The 18,381-nt window shown below is 46.3% G+C and overlaps 1 protein-coding gene across 4 annotated transcripts in view; it reads right to left on the minus strand.

Annotated features, from left to right (window-relative positions):
- Positions 1-18,381, minus strand: part of galnt14 (UDP-N-acetyl-alpha-D-galactosamine:polypeptide N-acetylgalactosaminyltransferase 14 (GalNAc-T14)) — a 121,850-nt gene that overhangs the window by 83,591 nt on the left and 19,878 nt on the right. For all 4 annotated transcript variants that reach the window (XM_071467887.1, XM_071467886.1, XM_071467889.1 and 1 more), the window contains exon 2: positions 16,543-16,712. In XM_071467887.1, coding sequence (XP_071323988.1) covers positions 16,543-16,712 — 170 coding nt within the window. The remainder of the gene's footprint in view (positions 1-16,542; positions 16,713-18,381) is intronic.

Genomic DNA, 18,381 nt, shown 5'->3' on the forward strand with positions numbered 1-18,381 from the left:
TCATCCTCCTACTGACTGCTACCAGGGTGACGACAGCTTCTATTTACAACGTATGAAAGCATCTGCACAGTAACATGTCTGCTGATGGGAGGGGGGAGGACAGACTGAAGGCTGGTGTTCTCTCCTCCACCCCTCCTCCACCCTCCTCTCCTCTCTCCTGTCCCTCGCTCTATTAACCAGAGCTATTTGCATGGACTGTTCCATTAGACGGCTGGACAGCAGAGCAGATGAGACCAGAGAGAGAGGGAGAGAGAGAGAGCGAGAGAGAGAGAGAGAGAGAGAGGGAGGAGACGACACAGCAGCACAGAGCCTTGCAAGATAATGATACAACAGCCGAAGATCCTGACAGAACAATTTCCTCTCTGTCTTTGCCCCCCCTCCTCTCTCTCTCTCACCCCCTCCCTCCCTCTCTCTCACACACATGGTTGTCTGATGAGGCTGTCATGTTGGGAGATCGGCTGATCCATCTCTCTTCCTCCATCTTTCCCTCTTCCTTTCTCTCTGTCTCTCCTCCCACCATTAAACTTTTATTGCTCTGTCTCTCCCTGCCAGTCTAATACAGAAAATTACAATCCATGAATTTATATATATAATTATATTATATATAATAATGTAATGTGGAGGGAACAGTATCATCACCTCCTGTCAGTGACCCCGGCTCATTATTTTTTCTAATCCCCCTCTGATCGATGCTCCACGTCCTCAGAAACTCAGAGCTGCTGTTTCAGGAACCAGAGTCCAGTCTGATGAGAGGTGAGGTAGCTATCAGAGGTCAGAGGTCACAGTCAGATCAGCTGTTCTCCTAGAGGGGAACAAAAGACTTCGAGTATCTACAACTAGTGTTTTGATTCTGGCTGTGACCACCACTGATTTGCATTTAGTCATTTCAGAGTAAAAACAAGACCAGGTCTAAACCTGGTCCTCGGTGGTAGAACAGGTCTTTAGTCTGATCCCTGGTGGATCTGCAGAACTGGTCACAGCTGGATGTTAGCGCGAAGCCTCGTTTTCAATCGCTCCCGTTTCTGGATTATGTGTTAATAAAAACTCAATACTTCCTGTAACCATTTCAAATTAAAAGCCCTCCAGTGTTTCAGTGAACAGAAACTTTTATTGTTGTGCTGCAGGAAGTGTATCTTCTCATTTCCTCTTGATGGTGTTTCTGTTGTTTACGTTATTCAGATCTGCTAGTTTCTTTAGTAGTTAGCGACTCTCTCTCTCTCTCTCTCTCTCTCTCTCTCCTCCAATAATAATGATTCATGTAATCATAGTAGTTTATTTGCTGTAATGGAGGCGGGGCTCAGTGTGTTGAAGCTCCTCCTCTTCCTGCAGCTCCTGAGCAACAGGAAACCAGACCGGTTCAGTGAACTTTAACAACAGGTCCAGACCTGGACCAGGTTTGTACCAAGTTTGTGTGAAGTCAGTCAGTCAGAGTTCAAGATTAAAGTCTTCCATACAGAACATGGAATTTACAGCAGCTATTTAGAAACATATTTCTCTTACTGCTTGTATGTAATTGAGAGCTTGTAGTGTTGTACAGTTTTATTTTTGTAGCTTCAATAACCTAATTTTCCCACAGAGACCCAATAAATTCAATCAAATCAACACTAATCTGGTGCGATTTGATCTAATCTCAGCGCCGATGCAGCTCTTTCCACCACTCAGTTCTCTGGCTCTTGTAAACCAGACGGACTGCAGTAATTGTGTTAATCACTGTGTCGAACCAAATGGGATTAAGTGGTGCTGCAGTGCTGTGTGGATGGGATTAGTGTTTCATGAAAACCTTATTAAAGTAACTGTGTGTGTAGCACATCAGTCATTTCAATGAGAGATACTAATGTTATTCATGTGAAACTATAGTGTTTCTATAGGATCCTCACCCCCACCAAGGAGATCATGTTTCCCCCCATGTCTGTCTGTCAGCAGGATTAGCCAAAAACTACTCAACTGATTTTTACCAAACTTGGAGGAGGGACAGGTCGTGGACCAGGAGGGACCCTGTTACATTCTGAGGCTGATCTGGATCATTTACTATGAATTTTAGTTTTTTTCTCTGAGGTCTGGTGTATGAAATACAGAGATAGATTCAGAGATAAGTTAAAGCTCCCTCCAGTCTAAAGGTAGATGTCCATGTGTTTGTGATTATAAAGCAGGTCTAGGTTCTATATTAATACTGTGAAAGTATCAAAGCCTCAGTCCACAGAGAAATGCACACAGCCTGTATTCAGACACTGAGCCTTAAAACCAGCCGTCAGGACTTCTGGAACTTTGTGATGTCACAACAAAGCAGTCACCACCCTCAGCCGTTCCCCAAGCCCCGCCCACCTGGAAAACTACACTGAGATGGTTTTTGGTTCTTAAAACCACAAATATATCTCCTAATGGAGATCAACACTTCAGATAAAACACTGGAGGAGTTAAAATATGGAGCTTTAATATTTAAATTGGATGTGAGAGTTGTTTAGGTTGTTTAAATCTCTTCATAATAAAACATCTGGTTAAATCTCTATGTTATAAACCAGCTGGTTAAATCTGTTATAAACTAGTTCTGTAAAGACTAAAGTTTAAGTTTTGTGTGGTTATCATGCTCTCTGTGAGTGTGACTCTTCGCCACAGGCAGCAGAGTCTAAAGACAGTCGGCTTCTCCTGTTGTTCAGAGTCAGTAAACATTTAACAGACTGATGTGGTTAATTAGACCACGTCCCAGACTGAAGACTCTGGTCCATAACGAGACTGAGAAGGATTCATTTGGGTTCAGTGCTGGATGAAATGCTGCTGAACACTGTCCTTAATGACAGTAGGTCATCATATTTGCAGTGATATTTAATGGTGATGGTAACATTTTTATTTCAGGCCCAAACCAAACCCTAACCTCTAACATGCAGATGGACTCAGACGTGAGGCTCCGATCAGGACCAGGCCTGACTGCAGGCTCTGCTGCGGCTGCCGTCACAGAGGCTCCACCTTCAGCAGAGAGGAGGAATATTTCACATCGAAATCCTGAAACTAAATGAAATGTATTTCCACTGTGCACAGACAGCTGCTCTCTCTTTGAGGTGTCTGTGACCTCTGACCTTTTTCACAGGAGTCTGAGCTCAGATCTGAAGCTTGCTCTGCTGTCGCGGCAAAAAGAAACAAGTGCTGGCTCAACACTTCAAGTTAAAATGCAACAAAACAACAGGGAGTCTGGGTGCGCTTGTTTCGACATCCGTGCGTGGGTGTTAACTCGTGTTTGACAAAGTCTTCACGCCCGAGCGAGCCACTTAAAAGCCAGTCAGCTAAATGTAAAGTAATGTGAGGCGATGTTTCACTCGGCTACAACATCTATATATTTCACCACGCTCCATTTGAGCTGATGAACACTCGACCTCCGCCGTTAGTCGCCGCGGTGATCCATCTGCATTCTGGGTATTTCTCAGCTGTCATTATTGATCACTTCAAACAAGGACAACGCTCCCGGTCCCTCTGCACACTCCCTGCTTCTGTGTGTTTGTTTATCCAGGCACTTAAATGTGTAGATGAGTGTGTGAGTGTGTGTGTGTGTGTGTGTGTGTGTGTGTGTGTGTGTGTGTGTGTGTGTGTGCATCACACTTTTTGTACAGTATGTGCAGTGTGGATGTGTGTGGTTTTGTTTGTACCTATAGGAATGCTAACACTGAGCCTTACGCTAACTAAGGGGCCTCTTAGGGCCCTAAGCCAACAGGGGCCCCTCTGTGAATTCAAAGAGCGGCTCTCAGGTCCCAGACAGTTGGGATGAAGGAAACTGATTTTGAGACAAAAACTGTTGGATGCCAGCACCATGTCAAAGGTGTGTCCTGTCCCACAGGTGAGGATCAGACACCGTGTCAGGAGTGTGACCGAGGAGGTTCAAGTTTAGGGATTATAACAGAAGCTTTAACAGACACAAACATTTTCAGATTTAATTATAGCTGTTCAAATGTTCTGGTATCAAACCAAACACCAGATTTAGATCCAAAAAAATCAGATTAACAACAACAAACTTAGCTGAACTAATTTTGGGCTTTAGTGAGTGTGACGAAAACTGGGAATTATATATTGTTTATTTATTTAATGGTAATCCACCAAAAGGCTTGTCTGTGTGCGTGTGTGTGCGTGTGCGTGTGTGTGTGTAAGCCAGGATCTATATAAGTCTGTGCACTTCATCCTGCTGCAGCGGTTCGACTGGAAGGAGGAAAGACAATCAGGCAGGATTTGTCTGATTGTTACACACACACTGTTTGTGTGTCACTCAGGACATACGTGACTTTCGTTCATGAGTGTGCACGTGCATCAGACAGCAACAGGAGGAAACTAGCTGGTAAAATGGCTGAGTGAGTCGCTTCACTCAGCAGTGCTGGTTTCAGTCATTAGCTTGGCTCAGTGACGGCTCAGCTGACCTGACTGATCCCTGCTGCAGGCACAGACAAAGGTCACAGGGGTCACTGAGGCTGATGTAAAATAAAACTATGATCAAGTTTATCATTAACTTTGTAAAAGTCGGACAAAACAAGGTCATTTTAATAAGAAATGCTCACAGCATGGTGACAACAAAGCAGTCACCATCCTCAGCCGCACCCCAAGCCCCGCCCACCCGGGCCACCCATTGGAGCCTTCATTGCCCAGGAGAAGGAAACATTTGAAGCAGTCTCGTTGTGTCGCTGTGACAACGAAGCTTTTTGAATGTGCTACAACTCTAACTCACACCTCCGTAGTGATGGGAGCCAAGGCTCATGGGTAGTGTAGTATTCAGAGCCGTCTGAATATGGGCTGTAAATGATTTGTTGTGAACAAACTGAAATCATTCAAATCAGGTCATAACATGAAGAAGAGTCCTGTGTCTCTGAAGATCATGAAAACAGGTCAACATTCAAACCTGTTAAAGCTCAGATGTGCAGACGTGTCTCCTGTTGTGTGGTGTGGTGTGGTGTTGTGTTGTGTTGTGTTGTGTTGCGTTGCGTTGCGTTGCGTTGCGTTGCGTTCACTGACTGCTGTTCCCTTTGTTCCAGAGCTTTTGAGGCCGGCTGACAGTCACACAGATTAAACCACGATGAGCTGAGGGGTTTTGGCAGCGTGATGCCGACTTCATGAGAATCTGATTAGTTTGTTGTTTGTCGTGCTCCGTCACCTGTGTTCATTTTCTCCTTTGTTTACTCCCTCGCTCACTTGTTCATTCATTAATTATTCATCCACTCCTGTTAATCAGTTCATTTAATTATTTACTGATTTGATCTTTAACTCATTTATTAGTTCATGTGTGTTTTTAGGTTTGTGCAGATCTGTTTAATCCGTCAGCTTCTTCTTCTCTTTTCTTCTGTTTGTGCTTCTTCAGCTGAAAGTTATTAGTGAACTCTGCATGCTGCTTCAGAGCAGACGCTCCAACTGCAATAAAACTCACTGAGTGTGTGTGTGTGTGTGTGTGTGTGTGTAGGTGGATGTTTACTGCAGTGTTTTACTTGTAATTCTCTTTCTCCCCAGCTCAGCAGGGGAGACTGGTGGTGCTTTTGTGTGTGATTGTGTGCATGCTTTGGATTGTGTGTGTGTGTGTGTGCGTGTGTGCCCGTGCATGTGGAAGATGTTGGAGCATCCAGCTGTTTGCAGGATCATCAGCAGTAACCCTGCACTGCTCCAGTCCAGAAAGTGTCTGTTTCAACTGAAGAAACTTTATTGACAAACTAAGAACGTGTGAAATAATTATAGTAAAACAACAGTGATCATGATGAAACCGAATCTGCTGCTTTGCTCTTTGTAATCAGGTAAAATCATGAGAATCATATCAAACACAACCATTTACTTCATTACAATAATCAATTGTGAATTTCCCCACTGTGAGACAAATAAAGGTGATCTTATCTTATCTTATCTTATCTTATCTTATCTTATCAATAATCAATAATCAATAATCAATAATCAATCATCAATCATCAATAATCAATAAACTTAAGTGTCATTACAAAATAATTTGGGCGGCACTGGAGGGAGCTATGGGAAATGTAGTTTGTATCATAACCAGCAGATATGAGGTCACTGCACCAAGTATTAAAATGATATGATTCATGATGTGAAACCAAATCCTGTGAGGTTGTATGGTGGGTCCAGGTGGGCGGGGCTTGGGGCGTGGCTGAGGGCGGTGACTGCTTTGTTGTGACATCACAAAGTTGCAGAAGTCCTGACGGCTGGCTCTGAACTCCAAGACACTCAACTCACCCAGGTGCCTTCTCTTACCTTGATTACACAGAACAAGGTCCAAGCAACCAATTTAGAGAATCACCTCCAAGAACCCGCCCTTGAGTGACACACATCTCTTCGCTGTCACGGATTGGTCTCTCCACCAAGAACAAGGATGTGTTCCAACACAAAAAAAAACAAACACCTAAGAATCAAAATTGGACGAGCCCCCAGTTTGTCACGGCTGGCTCAAAACCCATGACCACAACAGGAGGTGACACAAAAAGTTGCACCATACAATTAACTTTATTATCAAAAAAGTAAATAAGAATATCAAAAAGGTTATGGGATATGAGGATCAGCAAGTCAGTAGTGTAGGAGTGTTTGCATGAGTGAAGCGATAAGATGTGAGGTGTTGGAGGGCAAAAGATAAAAAAAAGAAAACCCTCTCTCCCCCATGGCACAGGTCAGAGAGTATTGATACCACTGAGAACACCAGGCCCAGGTGTTCCCAATATTCAATCACCTGGCCACACCTCCTGGGCCCCTGCAACACAAAACACAAACACAGAGACAAACAGCCAGCCCAGCAGCTAAAAGAGGCAGGGCCGTCACAGGCTCAGTGTCTGAATACAGGCTGTGTGCATTTCTCTGTGGACTGAGGCTTTGATCCTTTCACAGTATTAATATAGAACCTAGACCTGCTTTATAATCACACACACATGGACATCTACCTTTACACTGGATGGAGCTTTAAATGAATATCTTTATATTTTTGGATTGTAAGAATCTGATTAAAAGTTTGTGTTTGGAAGCTACAATAATAATCATCATAATAATCATAATAAACATTATCTATCCAGCCCTACAGACATAGTGTGAAAGTCAAAGTGCTTCACATTGTAGAAGTTATAGCACCCCAGTGCTCACACAGAGGTAAATGATGAAAGAGAGAAACAGCTCCTCAGCCCTGAGCCTGGGAAAGTTTCTGTCAGAGCCACTTTACTTAGTCTCTGTTCTCAGTTTGTTCCACACAAAGTCGACAGAACTCTGGGTCATTTACAGGAGCCAGGACCAGAGGATCGGACTTCCAGTTTCTGATATCTGACTCCTGTTCCAGTGGAGTCTGACTGCACGTTGGCTCCACCCACTCAAATACGTTTCAGTTTTAATCTCATCTCTTCTTCTACGTTCTTCTACGTCTTCAGCTCCTCAAACAGAGACTTTCAGAAACACTGCTGGACCCATTTTAGTCTAAAGCTCCAGGTTGTGTTGTAGTCTGGACGGACACAAACAGAGACCTTTGGAAACGATGAGGTAGACGCCCACGGTGGCTCCTGATTGGCTCTTATCAGCCTGGACTATCAGTGGTGAAACAACAGGGAGAATAAATGAAAGTGTTACTGACCTTGTTGTTCCTCCTTCAGAGGATTTACTGGAACCAACCAACTGAGAGGAGACAATCTGCTTCCTGTTTACACCGGCTCGCACATGCTCAGTGTAGCTGAACGGTCATGTGATGTGTGTTTTCAGGTGTGTTAGTGTGGACGGAGATCAATTTCATCAGTGTGGACGCAGCCTCAGAGTCTGATCACCACAGTAAAAACTGTTTCAGTCAGTAAACAAAGATGATGTCATCACTAAAAACCGATTCTCCACTGTTTAACATGTCACATGTTCACACACATGAAAACTACATTTATCATGGTGACCAACTCAGATCAGTGTTGCTGTGTTTTTCTATTCTACTGTTCATATTTTTAAAACACACACACACACACACACACACAGGCCTGCAGTGATCAGACAGTATTGACTGTTCTCTGGCTCCAGCTCAATTTAAATATGACCCGAAGCAGAAATGAGAGAAGATGGAAAAGAGGGGAAAAGAAAGACAGAAGGAGGAAGAGAAAGAGGAGGGGGAGGAGGGAGGAGAGGAAGGATGGTTGAGAGTGTCAGGGCCTGAAGAGGATCAGTGCTGCTCAATACAAGAGTAACACACACACACACACAGACACACACACACACACTCACTCACACACACACACACACACACACACACACTCACTCACTCACACACACACACACACACACACACACACACACACACACACACACACACACACACACACACACACACTCACTCTCACAGAAGAAGTGGATGTAACAGCTCAGATCTTTGCAGGGGTGACAGGATGGTTGACAGGCACTTACACCAGCCAATCAATGAACACAGATCAATATGTGACCGGACCAATCGATGGCTGCCACAACCTGTAACACACACACACACACACACACACACACAGGAGTGACGCTGCAGCAGTGGAAGTGGGCGATGAGAGCGACATGATAACAGTTATTAACGGTCGCAGCTCGTCTGAAGTCGTGTCTTTACACTGATGACTGGACTCCCAGCTGCGAGGCGGCCATGTTGGATGAGTTATTCTTTATACTGCTGCTGTAGTGATGATGAATTATTATCCCTGACATGTTGTAACACACAGACAGGAGCAGCATCACGTCAGAACATAAGGAGTTCATGTGGGAGCGGCCTGCTGCAGGAGACGTGAACCTGCTCCTGTGACTCTGTCTTTAATCTGCCTCCTCCTCTTCCTCTTCATCTGAAGTGGATTTAAGAGGTGAAATCAATGAGACATCAGAGTGTCTGTATTCTCTGTGACACACTTCACTCATTACCACGGCAGCAAACACTGAGCCGAGCAGGAGAGCGAAGCACAGCGCTGCTGCAGGTGAATAATAAGAGGGAGCGGATCTGATCCGGGATCAGAGCTGATACGGTTGTAACGCCGTCTGCTCGCCGATCGCTTCGACACGCTCTCGTCCCACAAACAGAGCGCCACGCTCAGCTGAGGCCCCAGCTCGGTAAAGCCGCTTAGCGTCACTGTCACTCCGCGCCGTTGTAGAGCGCCGGGGTGCTTCACAGCTCAGGTTCCACATCAGCAGATTACCCACAATACACCGAGGGGATTTCTTCGCCTCAGAGAGAGCTTCCTGCCGGGGCCTGTGCTGTCTCCTCACTTCATGGAAACAGAGTCTCAGACCTGATCCAGGACCAGACTGAGGACACTAGAGTCCTGAAGCTGAAACCTCGTCTGAAATATCTCCACCTGCCGCAGAGGAAACATCTCTACTCACCTGATCAGTCTCATGTGAGTCAGCTTTATTTCTGCAGATCAAAAAATCACAAACTGCTCGACATCATAAAAAAGTCCAAAGGTTCAAGACGAACAAAGAGAGCAGTAAAATAAACGGAGGAGGGAACAGTAACCTCAGGTTTTACAGACAGTGATTCTTGTTCAGCAGAACTAAGAGCCTGATTGGCTGTCTCAGGGAGGAGGAGGTGTCTCACCACACAAGGCTCTAGATTTTACTCAAGAGATAATTTAATGTAGATTTTATTAATGTGTGTAGAGAGAATCTAGAAAGTTCCCACACCTGTGAGCTGAGCTCAAACTGAGCTCTACAGTCGACTGCATCTCCTGTGTCGCCTCCTCCCTGCAGCGCGAGGATGAAGAGAAGAAGAAGTGATGATGAACAGCAGACGAAGAGCCTCTGACTCGGCCCAGCAAACATTTCCTGTCTGCAGTGTATGGCTGTGGTGCAGGAGGACGAGTGTTCCTCAGCCACAGCTCAGAGAGTCCACAACCTTTCTGACGGAGCCTCATCTCTCCACCTGCTGTCACATCTGATGACAGCTCTCCGCCTGCGACCTATCAGCTGTTAAATGAGTCAGTGTAAACAGCTCACAGCCAATCAGAGCCTCCAGGATGTTTTACGTTTCCTGCTTCTGCTTTGATTCATCAAATAAACGAGTCTGATGAGGAAAATAAAACTGACTCAGGGTCAGAGTTGAGGTTCCCTCGGTGCCTGACACACTGATCAGTGTTCAGCTGCATGTTGTGATTCAAACATGACTGAGTGTGAAAGGACGCTGACGCCAGCAACACACACACAGGGTGACTACATGATCTAGTTAGTGATACATGATCAAGGTTCACTGGGTCACAATGCGGTGAAGTAATTAGTCGCCACCTCGGTGGAGCGCTGATGTTTTCCCTGCAGCACAGGCTTATCTCTGGTTGCCGATAGTTACGAGGAGGATGCCTCCATTTTGGAGCAGTGACAACAAAACACTGGAGCGTTATCACATCTCTCACCCAGGCAAAACAAAGGAAATGACAGATGTGTGCGCGGTGGTGTGTTGTCGGGCTGCGCCTCAGAGGACACCGAGGATGATGATTTTACACTTTAATGTTCCCGCCTCAAACGGGTGACATGTCTCAGAGTCCCTGACTGTCTCCCTGGGAGGTTTTATTACTTCATATCCTGATGTCTACACGTGTCCAGAGATTTGGTTTCACACAAGCTGAACACGAAGTGGTCTGAGAAAATACTTCAACCTCAACATCAGACGATCTTTGTTGTCATGGTAACAATAACAACAGTGAACGGTCATGGATGATAGAAACAACATCAACTGCTCCTGTCACATGGGAATCGAACACCGCTCTCCTGGGTCATATTCATCCATCCACCCCAACCTCCTCCTGACGTGGACTTTGTCGCTCTATAAACTACGTCACCGCACTTTTCCCTTTGCTCCTGTCATCATCACTACAACCACTAGATGTCGCCTAGCAACAGAACCTAACTATGGGTCAACCTGCTGACAGACGACCTGTGACCTCGTTTCTTACAGGACAGTCTCTGGTGATCACAGCAACCTTGATGTACTGCAGTAACTTCAGCAGGTCACTCTGGGGAGGGGGGCACCACCCACCACCGGAGCAACACAGACAACACGACAATGTTGTCGCTGGTCAGGAGGAACAGAGTGAAGCAGATGAAAAGTCTTATATGAGCTGGTGAGTGGAACGTGTGGAGAACTTAGTTTTCCCACAGCGACACTGAGGCGCTGCTGTGAGCAGTCTGCAGACCGACAACAAACCGGCCTCCCAACATGAGCACTCCACTCTGGACTCACACACTGTTCTTATCAATGCACCGTCAGGTTTTACTCCATTTATCCTGCGCGACACATTCTCTCTGCTTCTCTTTGTCTTGCATTAGAATCATTTTTCGTCCCTCGTCCTTGTTGCTATATCAACCCTGTGTCGTCCTGCGGGACACGTCTCCTCTGTCCTGTATCTGCCCATTGTCTCCACGCTTGGATCTAATCCCTGTTGGTTCATAGACTGTCTGTCTGTCGGGGAGCAGACGGAGGGAGGGTCCATTGTTCACTGAGATAATAGCAGAGCACTGGAGTGGAGTGGTTTACACACACACACACACACACACACACACACACACACACACAGCCTCTCCAGCTCTGCATGTGGCAATTATCTCTCCTCTCAGCAGCTTGTGGCATCTCCCCCATCTCCTGCTCCTCTCCTCCACCTCTCCTTCTCTCTGTCTCCTAATCTCCTCTTGACTTTTCCTCATCCTCTTTCTATCTAACAACCTCCTCCTCTCTTCTATCTCCTCCTGAGGAGCCTGAGTAAACAGAGCAAACAAAGTAAAACACACAGGGAAACACTTCACATGCAGGTAGAAATCACTGTAACCAGAGCTGGATCTGGTTTCCTGTGGTTTCTACAAACGTTCATCTTTAAATCTGGGAGGATGACACATTAAGCGAAGAGACTCTCCTCGACATCCAGACTTCATGGAAAATGTGGCCACGATCTGACAGAGCAGAAATGATGCCTGTGTCTACAGCGGAGATGTCCTCCAGCCTGCAGGCTGTCGGAGTCCAGCCAGCGTCTCCAGGTCAAAAGCTTGTCTGTGTAATCTTCAGTTTATCGCTGCCCCACTGGGAAAATGACAGACCTTCAGCCGCCTCTCTAAACCTGCTGCGCTCCCTCCACTGGAGCTCTGCCTCCGTCTGGTCGTCTGCCAGCGTCTCCCGTTCCTCTGGCTTTACATTCCTTTTTAAAGCTCAGTCCTGAGCTGTTTGTGCACTACATTACCCAGAGGTCACCTGGTGATCACACACACTGTCTCTCCTTGGAGGCAAAGTTTGAGTGTTGGTGCACTGTGAACACAGGGCAAAATAAACTGTTCATAAGTCGTTTTCCTCTAAACAACCCACAACTGTTGGTGTGATTGATTTACAGACGACTGAAGGCCTTTTATTACCCTGCTGGTCGTGATAATGACTGAGATGACCCTGTTATTGCAGGAGTTTGTAGTTTGTTGTCTGAATCAGGCGCAATGACACATTCATGTGCTGCTGTGGATGAATCTATGAGCAAGTGGGAAAATGCAAAAAAATGAAAGATACAAATCTGCATTAAACAGCACAAACAAGGGCCTGTGTGCCTTTAAATGACACCTGTATGAAAACTGATGCTCATATTAATCATGTGACTCCATGAAGGTGGGGGAGGGGAGAGAGTGGGAGAAAAATGAGTGAAACCAGTGGAGATGTGGATGTTTTGAATCTGTCACACAGGACGGGCACAGTGACACATCCTGACATCCCTCCAGCAGCTCGTCCATCAACACACACTGAAAAACTACTGCAGCACATTTCACCTGCAGCTGCAGCTGGAAAAACGTTGCTCTGCAGGAGCCACTTCATCCATGTTCTGACGGTTGGACAGTGGAGCTCAGATGTGTCGTGTTGTCGAGTCATGAAAACCGTCAAATATTTGATTCTTGTTCACTTATTTTCTCATTTTAAAGCTGGATTTCATTCAGGAAAAAAATAACACTGATGCATTTCAAAGTTTATTTTCACACAGCATCAACCTGCAGTTCCTCTAACGACCACGAGAGTCTGGCTCCAGCAGTGAGTCAGTCCCACAGACTCCCATGTTCAAATGTCCAACTTTACAGCAGAAAGAAACATGTTTACAGCCTGGTACAGAAACTGTTCTGCTCTCTAGAGATCATTTCCTCCTTCATGACACCTGCACGGCTGAATTTATACAACTCACCTGTTCACATTTTATTAAGGACTAAAGGTATGGAGAAATGAGGGCGTGGCCTCTTTGAGTGACAGGTGGGTGAGCAGTATGGTTGTCACAAAGCAACATGGTTAGGGTTAAGGTCTCAGCTCCCTCTTTGACCATATTTGGATCAGCTGGGAGTGAGGGGCGGAGTCAGGCACTGCGAAGATGGTGACATCACAGAGGCTCCGCCCATCTTTATTCACAGTGTTTCCTCATTGTGACGTAACAAAAACTGAACTGAAACTCTGGTGTCACATCGACACTGAGGCCTGAGGCACGACGGTCATTACACCTGTATCTAGTTACATGAACGACCAATCAGAGGAGTTTTTGACTTTGCTGGGAACTGTGGAGGTAAACACAACTTCTCCACAGCTGTGTCCCAGTCCAGGGCCCACATCCTTCAGAGGTTGAGGCCGGAAGGCATGGCCGTCATGGCCACGAAGACTGAAACGAAATCAGACGGTCTACGGAGGGTTTTCACTTTGCGTCACCAGCTGTACCCTCCCTGATCACGGCTCCTGTTGCCTAGCAACCTTGACAACACATAACTTTCATAACTTTTCGTTACTGTTGAACTGAGCTGAAACACAACACTGACATTAACAGTGTGATCCTCAGACTCTGTCTGTGCTGTTTACTGTCATTACCAGGGTGCAATGAATCATGGGATATGTTGGGCCATGAAGGATCCAACAGGCAGGTCCTTCCCCTTTCAAATGTGACGGTGTAGTAACGGTGCTGCGACACAGTCGGTCTTCAGCCTCTGAGAGACCCTGAACCCAGACTCAGCTCACATCTGCACCTGATTCTCTGACGGCTGTTCTCTCACTTTTGGGCTCGTTCTACTCATTTCTGTCACATCACCTGGAGTTTCCACCGAGTGCTGGACCAGAGCCAGAGAGCAGGAAGCACCTGAGTGAGTCAGCAGAGGAGACGGCCTGATATCACGCTCCCCGCCAAGCACTGCTGAGATCTGCAGCTACATGGGAACTGAGTGAACAGATAATCACACACACACACACACACACACACGATCAGAGATAAATGAGCACTATCAGCCCCCTGCCACAGTGATAACAGATTAATGTGTAAGCGTATCCCTGCCCCCCCCCCCACCCCCCTCCTACACACAATTCTCACTTTCTCTGTCAAACCCACACACACACACACACACACACACACACACACACAGACACACACACACACACAGACACACACACACACACACACACACTTCTCCGCCGCCTTATGTCAGCTCGACAGTGAATCTCCCTCCTCCGGAAGCGCAGCAGATGATGCAGGCGATCGACACCACAAGCAGTTACGCACATTAGCGCACACACATGGACGTGTGGAAGCACTCACACACACAGTTTGAGACACGGTGTCAGAAGCAGCAGCTTGGACTGAGTCAGACATCAAACATCCCGTCGTCTGTGGAATACGGCTTCAGAACGTGCTGCTCGTCCACATACGCAGAGCGGCGGACGAGTTTAGCTTCCTGTGTGAGTCACAGAGCCGCAACCCGCTGCGCTCACTCCACCACCGCCCAGGACGTAGTCATGTTCACCAACAGCCGCCCCCATTAACGCCCACGTGCAGCTTCCCATTAGAGAGCCGGGTCACCACGAGCCGCCTGGTGACCTTTAATCACATGGCGAACAGCGGCTGAGAGCTGCGGCGTCACAACAGGAAAATGGATGTTTGTCTCATTATTGTTGATTTTTCCTGTGCAGCTCCACGAAATACAGAAAACAAACATCCCTCAGACGACATGAGGAGCTGGTTCACACACTGTCACACAGACCCAGGTCCTTACAGACACACAACACCACCTCTGAATCACAGAAAACAGTAACAGCACTCTTTCAGCCTGGAGACCACTGCTAAAGCTGGGGACTATTTTCACTGGTGGATTAATACACACTCGGTGCAGCAGGACAGACGGTGTGGTGCTGAGTCCAAATAACTTCTCTGCTGCTGAACATGGTTTCCTGTCAGGAACAGAGCGGTGATGGTGACTTGATAAGAGCCTCAGTCATCGTTGTGTTTATTAAACCACAGGTTATAACTCGTCCTCTGAGCAGCTACGTCTTCAGACTGGAGGCTGCAGTGGTGAGACAGGCCAGGGCTAGCTGGTTAGCATGCTAACTCCACTGGAAGAGATTAACACTGGTGTTTGTCTCCACCTCTGGAGACAGATGTTGGTGAGTAAAGGATGAAGTTTGATGCTGAACTCACAACGTTAAGTTAGCTGCTAAAGCTAACGTTAGCTATGTAGCAACAGCTCCTTTTAAGAATCATTACAGACTAAGTTAGGTTGGATTTGAGGGGAATGTGTATAAATTCCTGAGCGTCTCCATCTGATGTGAAAACTCAGACTCAGACAGGTGGACAGTCAACATGTGACTGTGTCATTCAGTGGAAAAAAGCTTCCAGGTTCCATCAGTTTCATCTCTGAAATAATTAAAGGAGAATAAAAGACACGTGCAGTCACATGACGCCTGTCTGTCAAACTGTTCACTCATTGGTCAGAGCAGGACAGGAAACTCTGATGTCATCCCGACAAAAACAACACAAACAAATGCCACAAACGTGACGAGTGGAAGAAAACATCAAGAGCCCTGACTGCTCAGAGCATCATGGGAATGTGTGTGTCTGTGTGTGTGATCTCCGCCCGGCTGCACTGGACCTCTGCACACTTTCCACAAGTGCCTGGAAGTTTTTATCTGGTGGAACGTGTTAAGAAGGCGGCGGCTGTCAAAGCGGCGGAGCCCTTATCTGCCCGCTGAGCGTCTCTCCGACAGACGAGCGCGGCGGCGCTCTAAGAGGATTTCTATTTTGGTGTTTAATTTAATTTCTTAGCAGACAGACGGATTGTAATTTGGTGGTTTTGCTATGAAAACGTGTTTGGTTCCATAATATAAATTAGAGATTAATCACGAACTGTTTGACTCTGAGTGTGTGTGTGTGTGTGTGTGTGTGTGTGTGTGTGTGTGTGTGTGTGTGTGTGTGTTCATACCTGTAACACTGACAGCTGAACTGTAGTGTCAGGTGTGTGTTGTGATGGGTTTGTGTGTGCCTGCAGCGCTGCACTCCAGCTGTGTGTGTGTCCTGATAAGTTGTGTGTCTGTGCGGTGGAGTGTGGACAGATGTGTGTGTGATAAACAGATGCCTCCAGAGGTCGACAGCTGTCTCAGGCTGGACAGACACACTTCAGCTCACAGGTTTCACACTCAGCTGCAGCTTACAACAAAAGACACAAACAAAAAGAGTGTGTATGTGCAGGGTCACATGTTTCTGTGTGAGTTTGTGTCACATTGTGTGTGTGTTTGTGCAGTATTGTGTGTGTGTGTGTGTGTGTGTGTGTGTGTGTGTGTGTGTGTGTGTGTACCTGTAGTGTCTGGTGTCTCTCAGGGCTCGGTTGCTGGGGATGCGTTCACTCTCCCTCTGGTTGAAGGCGTACAGGGTGTACGGGTCATCACCGAGCTTCCAGCGCCGCGCCGTCAGGTAACCCCGCTCATCAAAGCCCTCCAACATGTCCTCCCACTCTGCATCCGAAATCTGTCAATCAATCGATCAGTCAACATCCATTATTCACCTGATGTTTTACTTCACGCTGCAAAGATAATGTAATGATTTTATAATAATAAAAGACAGAGGAAGCAACAGATCTCCATGTGTTAAAGCTCCACACAGTCTAAAGGTAGATGTCCATGTGTTTGTGATTATAAAGCAGGTCTAGGTTCTATATGAATACTGTGAAAGTATCAAAGCCTCAGTCCACAGAGAAATGCACACAGCCTGTATTCAGACACTGAGCCTTAAAACCAGCCGTCAGGACTTCTGGAACTTTGTGATGTCACAACAAAGCGGTCACCGCCCTCAGCCATGCCCTAAGCCCCGCCCACCTGGACCCACCATCCACTCAGAAAACAGCTCAGAGCCTCGCCTCTGATTCTGGTCCATCAGTCTCAGTCCACTTGTATCACACAGGATATTTGTAACTAGAAATTACAACAGTGACTGAATCAGTAGGCGACATATTATTAGTCATGTTTTACTCAGTGTGTTTTTCCTACAATCGTGTCTGTCTGGCTGCTGTAAATGAGATCAGTCGGTCAGAAACAGTCTGTGGGTTCAGCTGTATGAAAACAGTGAGTCCTGAGCTCCAGTCTTCAGGCTGCACGACGGCGACTGAGAGTGAGATTTACTCATAAATGTCAAACTCTGAGTCTTTGATTCTAACCTGTGATTATCCACCAAGGACACGTCTGTGTGTGTGTGTGTGTGTGTGTGTGTGTGTGTGTGTGTGTTGTGTTGTGCTGGCCATGGCGAGGGGCTTTTTAAAAGCATCTGGAGAGCTTTTAAAGGTCGTTTGACTTAAAGAAGATTCAGAGAGTTTTTTAACGTCCTGTTCTCTGGTGTTTAAGCAGACGAATGCTGGACTTCTTCTCTCTCCTTGTTTTAAACGCTGCATTTTTTTCCTCCTGCAGCTTCCCTGCACTGATCTGTGCTTTGCCAGAGGCTTTTCATGCTTTCAAGGCCCAATACTTTATTTTCATTAAATGAATTTGAGTTAAATACACAAACAGAAGTGAAGAGGAGGTGATCATTCACAGACTCTCTTCCTCTTGTCTTTACAGACTCTACAAACCATTAACAGCATCTGAACATGAACGTACACGACAACTTAAAGGTCCAGTCTCTCTTCTGATTGGCTGACTGTTTTCTGACTGATCCAATAAAAATACAGCAGATTTCAGGTAAACAATCAGAGAAACCAAATCCTGTAAGGTTGGATGGTGGGTCCGGGTGGGCGGGGCTTAGGGCATGGCTGAGGGCGGTGACTGCTTTGTTGTGACATCACAAAGTTCCAGAAGTCCTGACGGCTGGTTTTAAGGCTCAGTTTCTGAATACAGGCTGTGTGCATTTCTCTGTGGACTGAGGCTTTGATACTTTCACAGTATTAATATAGAACCTAGACCTGCTTTATAATCACAAACACATGGACATCTACCTTTAGACTATGTGGAGCTTTAAACTGCATTTTGAATTGTGCTGATGGGAGACGCTACATGTTTGTTTTTATTCGGATCACAAACTGTCTCTATATTTATTTATTTTTGACTGATAAGTGTTGGTTCTTGTCCTTTCTCACTCTGTCGAGGTGTCCTTGAACACATCATCAGAGACTCTTCAGCTGCTGCACCACAACAAAAACATCAGTGAC

Source organism: Trachinotus anak, unplaced genomic scaffold, assembly GCF_046630095.1.
Source record: "Trachinotus anak isolate AG129_WGS33_773 ecotype Australia unplaced genomic scaffold, CSIRO_AGI_Tana_v1 ptg000031l, whole genome shotgun sequence".
In the NCBI taxonomy this organism is placed as follows: domain Eukaryota; kingdom Metazoa; phylum Chordata; class Actinopteri; order Carangiformes; family Carangidae; genus Trachinotus; species Trachinotus anak.